This window comes from Pristis pectinata, chromosome 6 (genome assembly GCF_009764475.1).
Source record: "Pristis pectinata isolate sPriPec2 chromosome 6, sPriPec2.1.pri, whole genome shotgun sequence".
NCBI classification, from domain to species: Eukaryota; Metazoa; Chordata; class Chondrichthyes; order Rhinopristiformes; family Pristidae; genus Pristis; species Pristis pectinata.
Genome location: NC_067410.1, coordinates 49,392,563 through 49,407,835, shown reverse-complemented (window position 1 = coordinate 49,407,835; position 15,273 = coordinate 49,392,563). Strand labels below are relative to the sequence as shown.

Genomic DNA, 15,273 nt, shown 5'->3' with positions numbered 1-15,273 from the left:
AACAAATGAATTAACAACATAAAACTAAAGCTAAATCATCAAAAAAAGAACTTATCTTTCTCTTTGCCTCCTCAATCTTTGCCCTGCAAGCAAATCAGTGGGCCTTGGATCTTCACCAGGTCTGAATCAGGATCTGAGTAGCAGTTCCCTCAGTGTAGTAATAGAGGATCTCAGCAAGACTGGTCTCACCGTTGGATTCCACATGGAGTCCCAATTGTGTACATGGTGACATCCAGGTGAATGGCTGAACCATTGGTCAAAGCCAGCAAGATTCAGCCCAATATCTCATTCACTTGAAAGAATGATTGTAACCTATGTGCCATATGTAACATTGATCCATGAACATTAATTGTTTCTTTAATCCTGCTGTTCTTTTAAGGACTGTTTCATGTGACTAGTTGCTGGCTGGTGTTGCAAGATATAAAGTTACTAAAGGAGGCTGTATGAAAGAAATCAATTGTCAGGATGCTAACTGACAGCTGTTTCATGAATATGGTACCTTTGTTGGTTATTTAAGTTACTAACTGGGTGGTGGAAGTGGCCGTTATAAATACCTACTATCATTAACAGCATTGTGTCAGCTTTTTTATTTTGGGTCTGGTTATGGAAAGCCTGACCTCATGATATCACTGACCTGTTTGAATCTGTCTCAATTTCTAGCCCAACTCTTAGAATCAAAAATGCATTCATACCTTTTCAACAACTGTAGATTTCTGAGTCCTGCAGGTATATAGACAATGTGTGGTTGCATACAGGTACACAGAAGAAAGAGGAATTAGCTAACTGTGTTATATTACTGAACCATTTCCATAGAACACAACCAAAAACCCATTAGCTTCAGCATAGATTTTTGTATTACTGTATATGAAATAAGGTTGTCACTGCCAAGTATGTCAACCCCTAATTATCCTTGGAAAATAGGTGGTGAGGCACCATCTTAGACTTTGTTTTGGAGCTATTATCGCAGTGGTGTCGGACAGGGGATTTCAACAGTTAAGCCCAAAGTTGATGAAGGACTGGTAGTATATTTCCAGTTTCAGACATTGTGTGGTTTGGAGAGAAAACAGCAGGTGGTCCTGTTTCCATTCTCCTGAAGTCCTTGTCCTCCTTGGTGATAGAGATTACATATTTGGGAGGTTACATATAGGTGGCAAGTAATAACAGGATATTTTGTAGATGGTATATGGTGTGCTGCTGTTGGAGAGATTAAATATTTATTGCAGTGAATGGATGCCAATCAGGCAATTTTTCTCTTGGTGATAGTTGATAAGCTGTAAGAAGTCAGAAGACAGGTTACTAATCACAGGGCACCTAACCCCTGATCAGCTCTTGTAACTGTAGTATTAATCTAGCCCAGTAGTGTCATTAGAGACACCCAGTATGTTAATGGTGGGGGCACTGGTGAGTGTATTGGTGTTGAATATAAAGGATAGGTGACTAGACTCGTTCTTGTTGGAGGAGGTCATTGCTAGGCATTTATGTGGCATGAATGTCACTTACTTTGTAAAGACTATGCCTGATTATTGTCAAGGTCATGTTACAGATTAAAAATGCTCTTTGAATATGGATTAGACATTTATAAACTGTTGATATGCTAATGTAAAATGATGACACTTAGCAATAAAATACTTCAAAAATATGGCCTAGGTTTTCCAAAACAATTGTTGTCATTTTATGTTGATTTCCAAAATGCTTTCATTATGCACCTCTGAAAATGAATTATCCATACATTTGTAACAGCCTATGCATGAGCATGTCCATCAAAACTATGGTAATTCACTATAAATTCCTTACTGTCTATGTATCTCTCTTGTAATGCTCCTTGTATTTTATTATTCCTGTGTGTGACAGTCTGATAAACTTGGGTACATTCATGTTCTTGATAAATATGCTGTATTTTTGCAGGGAGCTAATCCGATGTCTGAAATGGTACATGGATCGATCTGCAGAAGTTGTGAGACAAGACCACATTCAAGAGGCAATGAGGGTAATGAAGTGTCATTTGGTGGCTATCTGACAAAATGTAGAAATAGAACAAGAGTTAGCATCCAGTTACTACAGACCAGCCCCACGTTACAGCCACTCGGGTAATGGAAATTTGTCCTTACAGAATTTACAAATCACTACCCAAAAATTTAAGCTATGGAATAAACTTTGCTCTCATGAAATTTACATGATAAGAGAGTAAATAAATAAAAGCAATTTTTTTACTTGCATTTCTTGGCGCATGCACAGATGACACAGCTTTGCATTACAGAAAATCGCGACATGGACCATTTCTAGGAATGCAAACCCTGCCCCCCACTGTAAAATGGGGGTTGCTGTTACTGTACTTAACAAAGTCAAGCCACCCTTCTAAAATAAAAACAGAAGTTTTGGAAATACTCAGCAGGTCAGAGCGCATCAGAGGGAAGTAAAACAGAGTTAACATTTCAGATCAAAGGCCCTTCATCAGAACTGGGAAGGAGACAGAATCTTGTTAAGTTGCAGGGAGGGTGGGGAAAGAGAGTGTCTCTGATAGGGTAAAACTGGGTGATCATGGGGATAAACTGTAAACAGGGTTATTGGTCAATAATTAAATGGGAGAAGTTAGAGAGTGAGAACGTAGATAAAAGAATATAAAAGCTATGAAATGCAAAGCAGGAAGACATGGCCTGGCTGGAGAACAAAAAGGGACAAAAAGGCTGAGCTAATATCACAGATGAATGACTGATAGAGAGAGAAACCAAGTTATCTAAAGTTGTCAAATTCAATATTGAGTCCAGAAAGCTGCAGTATGCCCAGATGGAAGATGAGGTGCTGTTCCTCAAGCTTGCATTGGGCCTAATCATAACAGTATAGGACAGAGGTTTTGAACCTGTGGTCGGGGTCCGCGGCGGGTTGCCAGGGGGTCCGCGAGCAAGCCAAGAAAAAAATGGAAAAGCGACCTGTTACAAAGATGTAGTTTACTTGCTTGGAGATATTTTCAACATTTTGAACAGCTTAAATCTATCATTGCAAGGACCTGGCTCAAATGTTCTGAAAATGCATGACAGAATCAATGCCTTGCAGAAAAAACTCTGTATCTGGAAGGGGAGATGCGAGCAAGGTGTCTATGATATGTTTCCGTTGCTGGCTGACTTTCTGACAGTGAACGAGACTAAGACAGAGGCCATTGCGAGCACCGTTTTGAGCCATATTCAGCAGCTATCACATTATTTCCATGAATATTTCGGCGACAATGACACAAGCATGTTTGATTGGATTGGAAATCCGTTTGAATGCATGCTTACTGATTTAACTGGACGTGAACAAGAAGAATTGGCTGAACTGTCATTTGACAGGACTTTGCGCTTGCAGTTCAACCGAATGTCACTATTGTTGTTCTGGATAGCATGTTCCCAGGAGTATCCACTGCTGTCCGGCAAAGCCGTCAATGTTCTGTTACCATTTGCAACTACTTACTTGTGCGAAATAGCATCTTCTGCAGTCACTGCCATGAAAACCAAATACAGATCAAGACTGAATATTGAGGATGACATATGCGTATGTTTGTCGCACATACCACCACGTTTGGACAAACTCTGCAGTGCAGAACAGGCACAACCTTCACATTGAACTGAACACTGAAAGACACCGCCAGTAATTATCGGTGATTGAAATAGTCACTACTTCAATAGGGCCTATGTGCAATAATTTAAGTGTTGTATGCATGAATTATCGATTGTTTGATTTTGTGGGCTTTGGGGGTCCGCCATCTAACAAGGACATGTTCTGGGGGGCCACAGCATGAAAAAGGTTGAAAACCGCTGGTATAGGAGACCACAGGCCAACAGGAGGCCTAACATAAGCTTGAGGAACAGCACCTCATCTTTCATCTGGGCACATTGCAACCCCACAGATCTAGCCTGAACTGCTGAGCATTTCCAGTATTTTCTGTTTTTATTTTAGGTTTACAGCATCTGTTGTTTTTTGATTTCCACTTTCTTACTCATTCATTGTGGTAATTAAGGTAATTAGGTAACCGAAGCCAGTATTCATAGAACATAGAACAATTACAGCACAATTCAGGCCCTTCGGCCCACAAAGCTGTGCCGAACATGTCCCTACCCTAGAAATTACTAGGCTTACCCATAGCCCTCTATTTTACTCAGCTCCATATACCGATCTAACAGTCTCTTGAAAGACCCTATCATGTCAGCCTCCACCACCGTTTCCTTGGGAACAGGAAAATAAGTAAAACCCTTGAAGAAATGTTAATGTAAAAGCCAAACAGGTAGCACAAGACTCCTTTCTGATTTTTGCACCATATAAACTGCTGTGGCCACAGCCTGTCTCACAGAATTCTTACTTGCTTTCTTATGGGAAGATTTCCCTTGAATTACTTAACTTTAATATTTCCTCTACAGTTCTCTGTGTGTTACATTTCATCTTCCACAAATAAGTGACTGTGAAGAAAACAGAATGCCATAACTATATAGTTACAGTATTATCTCATGTTGATGATTTAATCATGCAATTAATGCATTCCTAGAACCTTATTTGTTCTATGTATACAAATTCCCTAGCCTCTCCTACTAAATCAGCAGGTTTCTAATCCCAGTCCCACTCCTGGATTATGTTATGCATTTCCACTTTGACTCATAGATCATCACAGTTTCTCATTTCATGATTCTGTTGTTTACTTCCTTTATTTCTAATTGAAATGGCGTAAATTTAATGCTGCCTGCTGTGTGAGAGTATTTTTGCTTGCTTTTTTCTCATGTAGTTTGCTAACAATCCATTGGGGAAATTACTTGAGATACATTAAAATCCAATTACAAGCTTTCCAAACTCAAGCTTGTGGAAAACAAACCCTGTGGGATATTTTATGTACAACCACCACTGCAGTTTCACTTTTGACAAACAGCATGGCCCAGAATTTGTATTCAGTGCTGAAACAACAATACTCATTGCTCTCCACAATCCCTATGGCTTTACCTCCCTACTCCTGCTGCTGTCATTCAGCAGTTCAGTAAATTCCGGGTTCTTATCAAATTATTTCAATAACCAGTCATCAAATCATTGAAAAATTACCACAGAGAAGGAGGCTGTTTGGCTGACTGTGTATGTGCTGGTGGAAAAAGTGTTCCTTGGCCTGATCCCAGCTTTCAACATTTGACCCATAGTTCTTCAGCTAACAGCTCTGCATCTGCACAGTCCCATTATAGAACTCTTAATAATATGCATTACAAGAAGCAGAAATCATTGTTTTTAATTATTTATTTAAACATCATTCAGACTCCTCAATAAAGATTGGAGCATGCACATATAATTAAAGTAGGAACTGAAATAATATTCTAAAATGTTAAGATCCCATATATTTTGAAATATATTTCAATACTAACATAAAATTACTTTTTTAGGACCAGATAGTTGAATAATTTTCAGGGTATTCTGTAGAGGGAAAAGCTTAGATTCCCATCAGGTCAAGTGTTTCCCCTAATTCCATTGGAGAAAGTTGCAAATAGTGCAGTTAATAGCAGTCTGCTGAATCATTAACAGCAACTTAGGGATTTCACCATAAAGTTTGCTTGCGCTGGTGTAATAATGTTTTGTCTCTTAACTCTGCAATATCTAAGTTAATAGATAAATTATTGCAGTTGGACACTGAAGTTAATTACTGGTCTCAGTCCAGAATAAAGTAGGAAGAAAATTGCTGAAGAAGGAAGACTCAGTGATAGAAGTTTCACTGTGCCTGTAAAGGTACATTCAGGCAAAGTTGCTACACAAGAGACCCAAGACGTTGACTGTTTATTTCCCTCCATAGATGCTGCCTGACCTGTTGAGTGCCTCCAGCATTTTGTGTGCGTTGCTCCAGATTCCAGCATCTGCAGAATCTCTTGTGTCTCGGTTAAGGCAAAGTTGGGCAGAGGGCCAGTGGCAGTTTTGTGTAAAGCCCTCCAATGGCAATATTCTGATAAACCCAAGGCATTCTGCACAACAGAAAACCTTTTGTATCCTTAAATGCACAGCAAAAGGTTTTAGCCCACTTTGTCTCTACAGATGAAGTGAGTTAAGTATTTGATTGGAGGGAGGGATGGGAAATGGAGACAATCTCATTGGAGGTAAGGAAATAATCAAGTTGGATCCTACCACTGGTGGTAGTGAAGGGGAACAGCCCTGCATTATTGAGCTAGAATTGGCTGAAAAATCAGATTAAATTGGGAAAATATTTTAAACCTACAAGGCAAAGGAAATATTCTGCATAAGGATAAAGGGTTTCAAACAGAAGATCCACATGGAAGCAATGCCATTCCAATAAGAACATAAGAAAAAAGAGCATACAAAGAAGAACATAAGAAAACAGGAGCAGGACAGGCCACATGGCCCCTCAAGCATGCATCCTTGGATCCCAAAAGAAGTAGTTGCTGAAATAGTGGATGTATTGCTTGGGATATTCCAAAAGTCTGTAGATTCTGGGCAAGTACCAGTGGATTGGAAAACTGGGACTGTGAAACTCCTATTCAAAAATGAAGAGAGACAAAAAGCAGGCCGATTAGTGTAACACCTATTGTTGGAAAAATGTTAGAACTAATCATTGAGGAAGTAATAGCAGCACATTTGGAAAATCATAATCTAATCAGTCAGTATGGTTTCATGAAGGGGAAATAGTGTCTGATAAATTTATCAGGGTTTTTTGAGAAAGTCTTGATGAGAGGGGATGGAGGGGAACCAGTAGATGTATTTGGACTTGCAGATGGAATTGACAAAGTGCCTCACAAAAGGTTGAGTCACAAAATTGGAACCCATGGTTTTGAAGATAATGTGGCATTGTTTAACGTGGATATTGTTTAAAAGCAGGAAATAGCAAGCAGGGATAAGGGACTTGTTTCAGGCTGGCAATCTATAATTAGTGGGGTATTGCAGCGATCAGTGTTAAAGCTGCAACTGCTTACAATATATATTAATGTCCTGGAGGAAGAAAGTGAATGAATGCTAGCCAAATTTGCCAATGACACAAAAATAGGTGGGAAAGCGAGTAGCAAGGAGAATACATTTTACAGAGAGATGTGGAGAGATTAAGTGAGTAGGCAAAATGTTGGTAAATGCATTATTATGTGGGAAAATGTGACTTTGTTCTTTTGGAAGGAAGAACAAGAAAACAGAGGATTATTTAAATGGAGAAAAACTGCAGAAAGTTATGTCATATAGGGATTTGAGGGTACTTGGAGTATTGTGTGCAGTTCCAGTCGCCAAACTAGAGGAAGGATGTGATTAAGCTGATGATGGTGCAGAAAAGGTTCACGAGGATGTTTTCGGGATTGGAGGGATTGTTATAAGGAGACACTCAATAGGCACAAAGGAGGCTGAGGTATGACCTTATAGAGATTTATAAAATCATGAGAGGAATAAGGCGAAGTAGATGGTCATAATCTTTTCCCAGCATGGGGTAGTCTAAAACTAGAGGGCATAGGTTTAAGGTGAGAGGGGAGAGATTTAAACGGAACCTGGGGGACAAGTTTTTCACACAGAGGGTGGTGGGTATATGGTAGATGAGCTGCCAGAGGAAGTAGTAGACATGGGTACAATTACAACATTTAAAAGACATTTGGACAGCTCCATGGATAGGAAAGGTTTAGAGAGATATGGGTCAAACATAGGCAAATGGGACTAGCTCAGGTAGGCACCTTGGTCAGCGAAGACAAGTGGGGCCAGAGGGCCTGTTTCAATGCTATATAGCTCTATGACTCTATTGTGCATCAAACGTAAAATACTAATACACAAGTGCATCCGGTAAAAGGGAAATCTAATGTTAATCCTTATTTCAGGGGGTTGGAGTATAGAAGTAGGAAAATCTTACTGCAACTGTGCAAGACACTAGTGAGACCACATCTAGAGTACTGTGAATAATTTTGGTTCCCTTATTTAAGGAAATTCATTGGAGGCAGTTCAGAGAAGGGTCTCTAGGATGACCCCCAAGTATGGAAATATTGTCCTACAAGGAAAGGTCAAACAGGTTGAGACTCTACCCTTCTTATGGTCTTATTTGAGGCATCCTGTGCAGAATAATTTCTGAAACATTTCATTCCTAGGGGTTAGTAACTGTTATGTTTTGTATTGATGAATAGGTTTAACTTGTACACTCCTGTTAAGGGAATTTTAAGCTAAGAGAGAGGGGTGCAGTATATTGAGCAACAAACGGTCCTAATGCAAGTTTCAAACCAAAACATTGACAATTCCTTCCCCCCAACAGATGCTGCTCAACCTGCTGAGTTCCTCCAGCAGTTTGCTCCAGATCCCAGCATCTGCAGTTTTGTGTCTCTTTGTAGTATGTTGAGTTGTGCAATTTGTTGTATTTATGCACCATGGGTTACCAGCTATTAACCAGCAGATGGAATTGGAGAAGAAGAAGAAAAATGTCTACATGCAGATGTATAAGTATGTGTTGCTCCCTATGGATTATCTATTTAAAACGGTAATTACAAGGACAATGTCTTACCAGATGTTGGAGGTGTGAGATGGCCAGCCTCAGTATAGAGCTGCCATGAAATGGGCTATGCTTCCTGAAGTACCACAATCAGTTGAAGTAGCAATTCCTCATGGAAACTGTTATTTTAAGAACTGCCACTGTGGGTGATTGGGAAGTATTTCCACTTTGTGTGTAGCTTTGTTGTTAACAGATCCTTCATGTATGGTTAGCCTCTGAATGCATGGGATTCAGGATTTTACTGAGCATGAGGCACTGCATGACGTGCATGGAGAGTGTCAATCCCATGGAGCCTCACATTAAACTGGAATGGATCCCTATTATTGCACAGCTTTAATGTGTATTTTCATGCAGGGGAGAATTTCTAGCCCTGGTTCTGTCTGCAGTAATTCAGACAGGACAGCAATGAGAATGCTACATTGGGCTCAACATCTTCACTTTCTCTTTCCACAGATGCTGTCTGTCTGACCTGTTGAGGATTTCCAGCATTTTCAGATTTCCAATACCTGCTTTTTTTATGTATCGCATTTAGTGTGATCATGTTTGTCATGATTCCCTTAGCTATTAAATACTGCTGTCTAGGTGCCGGATGAAGGACATTGTGTGGGACATGGAACTGGAGATTAAATGAAAAATTTTTAAAAATCTGCAATATTGGAAATCTGAAATAAAAACAAAATGCTGAAAACATTCAGCAGATCAGGCAGCAGTTCTGACAAAGGGTCTCAGTCCTGAAATTTTCCATTTTTACTTGAAACAAGAGGTTTGTCAATGTCAGTCATTGTCTTCAGAAGTGGAGGATGGAAAATTGGTGGGAGCAAAGAATTCCACTGGAAAATTGTTTATAGTTTCAATTACTCTCAATTATCAAATATGGAATTGGCATAACATATAGCCAGTCTGGGTAAAGGTGATAGGTTTTCTACCCATCCCCTAAGAACAATAGTAAATTGTTTTTTGTTTAAGCAACAATCAAGGAACAGCCTTCCTAATTTTTTGATGACTGAAATTTACAACTTGTCGTGGTAGGATTTGATCAGAGATGCTGAACCAGTACCATATTCACAAGGCTACTGCATGACATATATCTTTTGGAACATGTACTTTCTGACATACAACCCAGCTTTAAAACATTATCTCTAATGTGAGGAATGGAGTATCAATTTGGATTATGAATTAAGTGGTCTAAGAACTTACATCCCCTTTCTCTCTAGGCCTTGGAGTATTTGTTCAAGTTTATTGTGCAGTCACGGATCTTGTATTCAAGAGCAACAGGTGGGATTGAGGAGGATCAGTTTCGTACCAGCATTCAGGAGCTTTTTCAGTCCATCCGCTTTGTCCTGAGTTTGGATAGCAGAAGTTCTGAGACCCTCGTCTTCACACAGGTTAGTTCAGTAACTTGCAACACATCCTTTAGAAGCTAAACCCAAAGCAGTATCACAGCATGACAGGAACAAGCCCAATAGTAATAGACACCCACGTCAGCCTTAAAAGTAACAGTGCAGACAGAAGATTGTGTGCTATCATCTTTCAGGCATTATTAAAAGTTTCCTGCTGATTGCAAGGATCTCAAGTAAAATGAGTTTGAACAGGCTCTATCTAATTCCTCGTGCACATGGATAAATCTGCCTGTAACTGGCAATCTCATTCAGCCCACAGGATAGCCAGTAAAATAAATCATTGCACTGTGGTTTAAGGCAGCAATTAAAGTTGAGGCACATTTGGGCAGAGTTGACTATTTTTACTGTGTTTCTAACTACATTGTGTCTAATCATCAGAGTATCTGTTACATGAGAACTTGCAAATTCCATTCCATAACTAATACCTTTCACCAAAACTAGTGAAATAAAATTATTCCCTCTCCAGAAATCAAGAATGATGGTATTTCCTCTGTCCACAGGCTAATCTGGTTTCCACATTGACTCAACAGTTAGGCACTGCATTTTTAAAATACTTCAATGATCAAGTAACTTCCTTCCTGGTTACATCCAGATAAATTAATATCTGATGTTGTTAATCTTTCTGGAAATAAATAAGAGAATTGGAATGATTATTCCTCTACCTTGTTATGTTATCCCGGGCTTTACTCAGTTTACTCTGACATTAGTACCATAGATTGCACATTGATGAACTGAGCCATTGTTTCATTGTAGGCGGCTCTTCTCAACTCCTTCCCTGCAATCTTTGATGAGCTGCTGCAGATGTTTACAGTGCAGGAGGTGGCAGAGTTTGTGAGAGGAACATTGGGTAGCATGCCCAGCACAGTGCACATTGGTCAGTCCATGGACATAGTCAAGCTGCAATCCATCGCACGGACAGTGGACAGCCATCTCTTTTCATATCCAGGTAAAGGTTAGAAGTAAAAAGTAGACATGTGGCTTATGATAGATAGTGTTATGAAGAGCACCTTAAGCATCAGTTGACTGGCTTTTGGGATCAAATATGAACTCAGGTTTTGATATTCTACAATTTAATTGTGTAGATTTAATTTGAGTGTGAATTTTCATCACTCATCATAATTAAACCAAGGAATTGTCAGCATCATTGTATAGAAAATAACTTATGACTCAAACTTTCACAATCAATCCAAAGTTAGGCAACTATCCTTGAATAAGCAACTTTATCCTTAATATTAATGGTGAGTAGCACTGAGTGTCACTGTTTAAGTTGTGTATGATTATTACTATCTATTTGTTTTCTGCGATTCTTGGGCATTAACAGAGATAAAGTTTTAAACCTTTATGCTAGTACTTCTGAAACTGGGTGCACCAAAAGAAAATTGGAAACTTCTGTGGCACTTAAGCTGTTTTTACAGCTGACATGATCATGTTGAAGGAGTGTGCAGTAGAAGTGTTAAAAAAAATACACTGTAGAAGTGTGGGTCAGTGCAACTTTTCCTCTTTTCACAGACTCCCGTCGGATCCTGCTGCCTGTTGTTCTCCATCATATTCATTTGCACCTGCGGCAGCAGAAGGAGCTACTCATCTGCTCTGGGATCCTCAGCAGCATCTTTTCCATCATGAAATCAAGCTCCCTGGTATGCTTTTGTCCTACACACTGCAGTGATGGCAGTGGGGTATTTTCACAGTGAACCTCTTATTGCCTCACATTGGGCTAATTCTTAATGAAATTTTCTCTATCTTTCATGTGAAACATCTCCCCTTGACTCTTTTCAGCAATTTTCAAGAATTTTCTTTCCTGGATTTATATGGACCCTTTTTAGTTTTTATTTAACTTGTCTCTCATATCTTAAAGATTGAACAGTGAAGTGCAAGTGCTAGGAGTCTGATATTAAAGGTGGAATATTCTGTAAATGAATCACTAATCAGGAAGTACCTGAAAAGTAAAAATTATTTTTCTGAAGAGAGGTCTCGCCTTTTAACAGCACTCCTCTCTCAGACTTGCTGCATATTTATGGTATCTTCTGTTTTCAGCTTATTTTTATATGTTCTCATATCCCATCACCCTCTCCAGATGACCTGGTGCCACACTTGCCGTCCCAGCTAAGTATGTAACTGGCAGCAGAATTCATGGGAGTATCTGGAGTCACTCGTCAAAAGATAAAGTTCAGGAAGGGCTCAGAGGAACCAACTTCCAACCAGAATTATTATTTTCCCACCTACATCCTTCAACTCAAACACCAACAAGTTGTCCCAAATTCTTAGATAGTTAAAAAGTTAAGCACTCAGAAATTGAAATTTAGCATAATCAGTGAGATAAGTAATCATGGTAAAAGGTTCCAACAATTGGTAATCCCCAAAAACCAGTTGCTTAGTGCCCTTTGTATTGCAGTGCTTATTTTCAAATGCATCAGTACTGCATATTGTTAGGGACTATTCTTATATCCTTGAAAATAATTGTTGGGCAAGGTCAGTTTAAGGCCAGCATATTACTGAATAATGCGAGCTAGTCCAAAAAACAGTTTTAACAGTGTTCTTGGTGGGCAGTAACCACTCTGGTAGCATAGCTAATTAAAAAACAAAATATTAGCATATCACTGAAGTAGTCCATCTGTATTGGTCATTCAGTGTGACCATCCATAATCCAGTTTCACAGGATTTGGTCCCAGGGATTTATTGTCAGTCCAATATGGTGGTCCTCTGTGTACAGATAAAGGTTAACTTGAGGGTTCTATAATTAGTTGTGCTAATATTTAAATTAGTGAAGGTGACAATGTACAAGGCATATGCAGAATATCATTACATAAATAAATATCATTATATGGTAGATGTCTGTGATAAGAGTAGTTGGTGAAAGTAAGTGGTCTTCAATTCCTGCCTTTACATTTATTTCAGGTTTGCCATTCCCTGACTGAGAAATAAGTACACAGCTTTTTCTGTGGTTAATAAAACCACAAAGTGCTGGAGACATATAGCAGGTCAAGCAGCAACTGTGGAAAGAGAAATAAAGATAGTGTTTCAGGTCAAAGAACTGAGAAAGATAGAAAACTAGATTTTTTTAAGTGCAGAGAGAGAAGGGAAGGGATGGCTAGGACAAGTGAAGTATCTCTGATTGGGTGAAACTTGGGTTGACTTAGGGATAAGTTGTAGATAAAACTGTCTAGTCAATAGGCTAATGATGGTGGTTATAGGAAAAGAGGAGATAAACAAAATAATGTAAAAGCTGTGAAATACAGATCTGTAGGAAATGTCCAGCAGGTCAGGCCCTAATCGTGGAGAAGAGAAAAGGAAACCAATATTACAGATAGATGACCTACAGCAGAACTGACCAGCTCTGATCAAAACATGGAAAGTGAATTACCTGAAGTTGTTGAATTCAATATTGAGTCCAGAAAGCTACAAAGTGTCCAGCTGGGAGATAAGGTGCTGCTCCTCAAACTTATATTGGTTAAAAGCACAGGAGGCCACAGACAAGTCAGAGTGGGAGTGGGATGTAGAATTAAAGTTGCAGGCAACAGGAAGCTCAGGGTCGCCCCTGTGGATTAAACATAGGTGCTCCTCAAAGCAGTCACCCAGTCTGCATTTGGTTTCCTCATAAGGAGACCATAATCTGAACACCAAGTGCAGTACACTAGATTGGATGAAATATGAGGCAAATCACTACTTTACCTTGACGGAGTATTCCTGGGGTTGCTTTGGTTCCTCATTTATGTTCCATACTGTTTAAAGGGCACTTGGTTCCCTTGCATATTAGTCTAAATCAAAAACACTCAACACATTCATCTTGGAATAGCAATACAAAACATTTCAGTGTTATTTGTCAGAAACCTATATACAAATGGTACCTGTCCATTCCAAACTTAGGCATCAGTCCACAGGCTGATCTGCTTGAAGATGGCACCAAATCCAAACTGGCAAAATACATTCTCTCTGTAAATTTCTATTGCAATAAAACTAATTCACTGTATGGTAGAAATCTGAATAATAAAAAGTGAGAAGAAAGACTTCCACACATAAAGTGCCTTTTGTGACTTCCAAAAGCATTTAGAAGCACTATTTTGCAGTTAAAGTACTTTTGAAGTGATATCAGTGTTGCACTGTAGGAAATGTAGGAGCTAATATGCACACAGCAGGTTCCTACTAACAGTAATGTGTTAATAACTAGTTAATCGATTTTAGTGAAATGGATTGAGGGATCAATTATTAGACAGGATACCAGGTGAACTTCCCCCTTCTAGTACCATGGCATCTTTTTTGTCAATCTGAGGGGACCTTAATTTAACATCTCACCCAAAAGACCACACATTACTCCCTCGCAATATTTCATTTAAGTGTGGGGCTAAATTTCTGTTTTCAAATCTCTGGAGTGATACCTCAACCCATAAACATGTAACAAAGAAGTACTACCTGGATGTACTACTAGGAATACTATTTGGTGTAAGTACTACCAACTTAAAAGTTGCTGATATATGTAAATGAATGAAAACGTAGATGGATAGGTTAGTAAGTTTGCAAATGATCCAAAGATTGGTGGCATTGTGGATAGTGTAGAAGATTGCCAAAAGATACAATGGGACGTAGATCACTTGCAGATATGGGCAGAGAAATGGCAAGTGGAGCTTAATCCAGCCAAGTGTGAGGTGCTGCACTTTGGGAGAGCAATTGTAAAAGAACAGTACACATTTAATGGCAGGACCCTTAACAGTGTTGATGCACAGAGGGACCTTGGGGTTCAAGTCCATAGCTCCATGAAAGTGGCTGCACAGGTTGATAGGGTGGTAAGGAAGCTCTGACTAGAAGAATGAGAATCAGATGAGTGCTGTTCCACCCAGTGATAGTGACAGTTGAGAGGTGGTGTAGGAAGATGGTGTCAAAGGTTGATGGCAGCCTGAGAAGGACAGTGAGGAATAGACAGGTTTAAAGTCACCCTGCCATTATAGCATATCCAGAAATTCAGTTGGAGAGATTTAAAAAAGGGATTTGAGATAAATTGCAACACAGTGGTGCAATGAGGAGAGCTGCTGTCTCACAACTCCAGTGACCCAAGTTTAATCCTGGATTCCAGTGCTTTCTGTTTGAAGTTTGTACAAACACCTCTCAACTGTCACTATCACTGGGTGAAACAACACTCATCTGACTCTCATTCTTCTAATCAGAGCTGGAGAATTGTCTGCATTAGCTTCCATTGCCACATCTATACCTTTACTTCTAATGTTTCCCCAAGGATCTATCACTGGCCCATTCCTTTCTGCAGCATCATCTATAAACATGACATCAGCTTCCAGCTGCATATTGATGACTCCCAGGTTTATCTCACCATTACTTCTGCCCCACAACTGTTTCTAAATTGTCAACACTGTTGGTCCATTATCCAATACTGGATTCACAAAATGTATTTCCAGCTGAATATTAAGATTGAATCCA

General features: G+C 39.4%; 1 protein-coding gene across 3 annotated transcripts in view; it reads left to right on the top strand.

The window, feature by feature from the left end:
- Nucleotides 1-15,273, top strand: part of dock3 (dedicator of cytokinesis 3) — an 822,502-nt gene that overhangs the window by 648,551 nt on the left and 158,678 nt on the right. For all 3 annotated transcript variants that reach the window (XM_052017225.1, XM_052017226.1, XM_052017224.1), the window contains exons 22-25: nt 1,906-1,987; nt 9,664-9,834; nt 10,603-10,795; nt 11,359-11,486. In XM_052017225.1, coding sequence (XP_051873185.1) covers nt 1,906-1,987; nt 9,664-9,834; nt 10,603-10,795; nt 11,359-11,486 — 574 coding nt within the window. The remainder of the gene's footprint in view (nt 1-1,905; nt 1,988-9,663; nt 9,835-10,602; nt 10,796-11,358; nt 11,487-15,273) is intronic.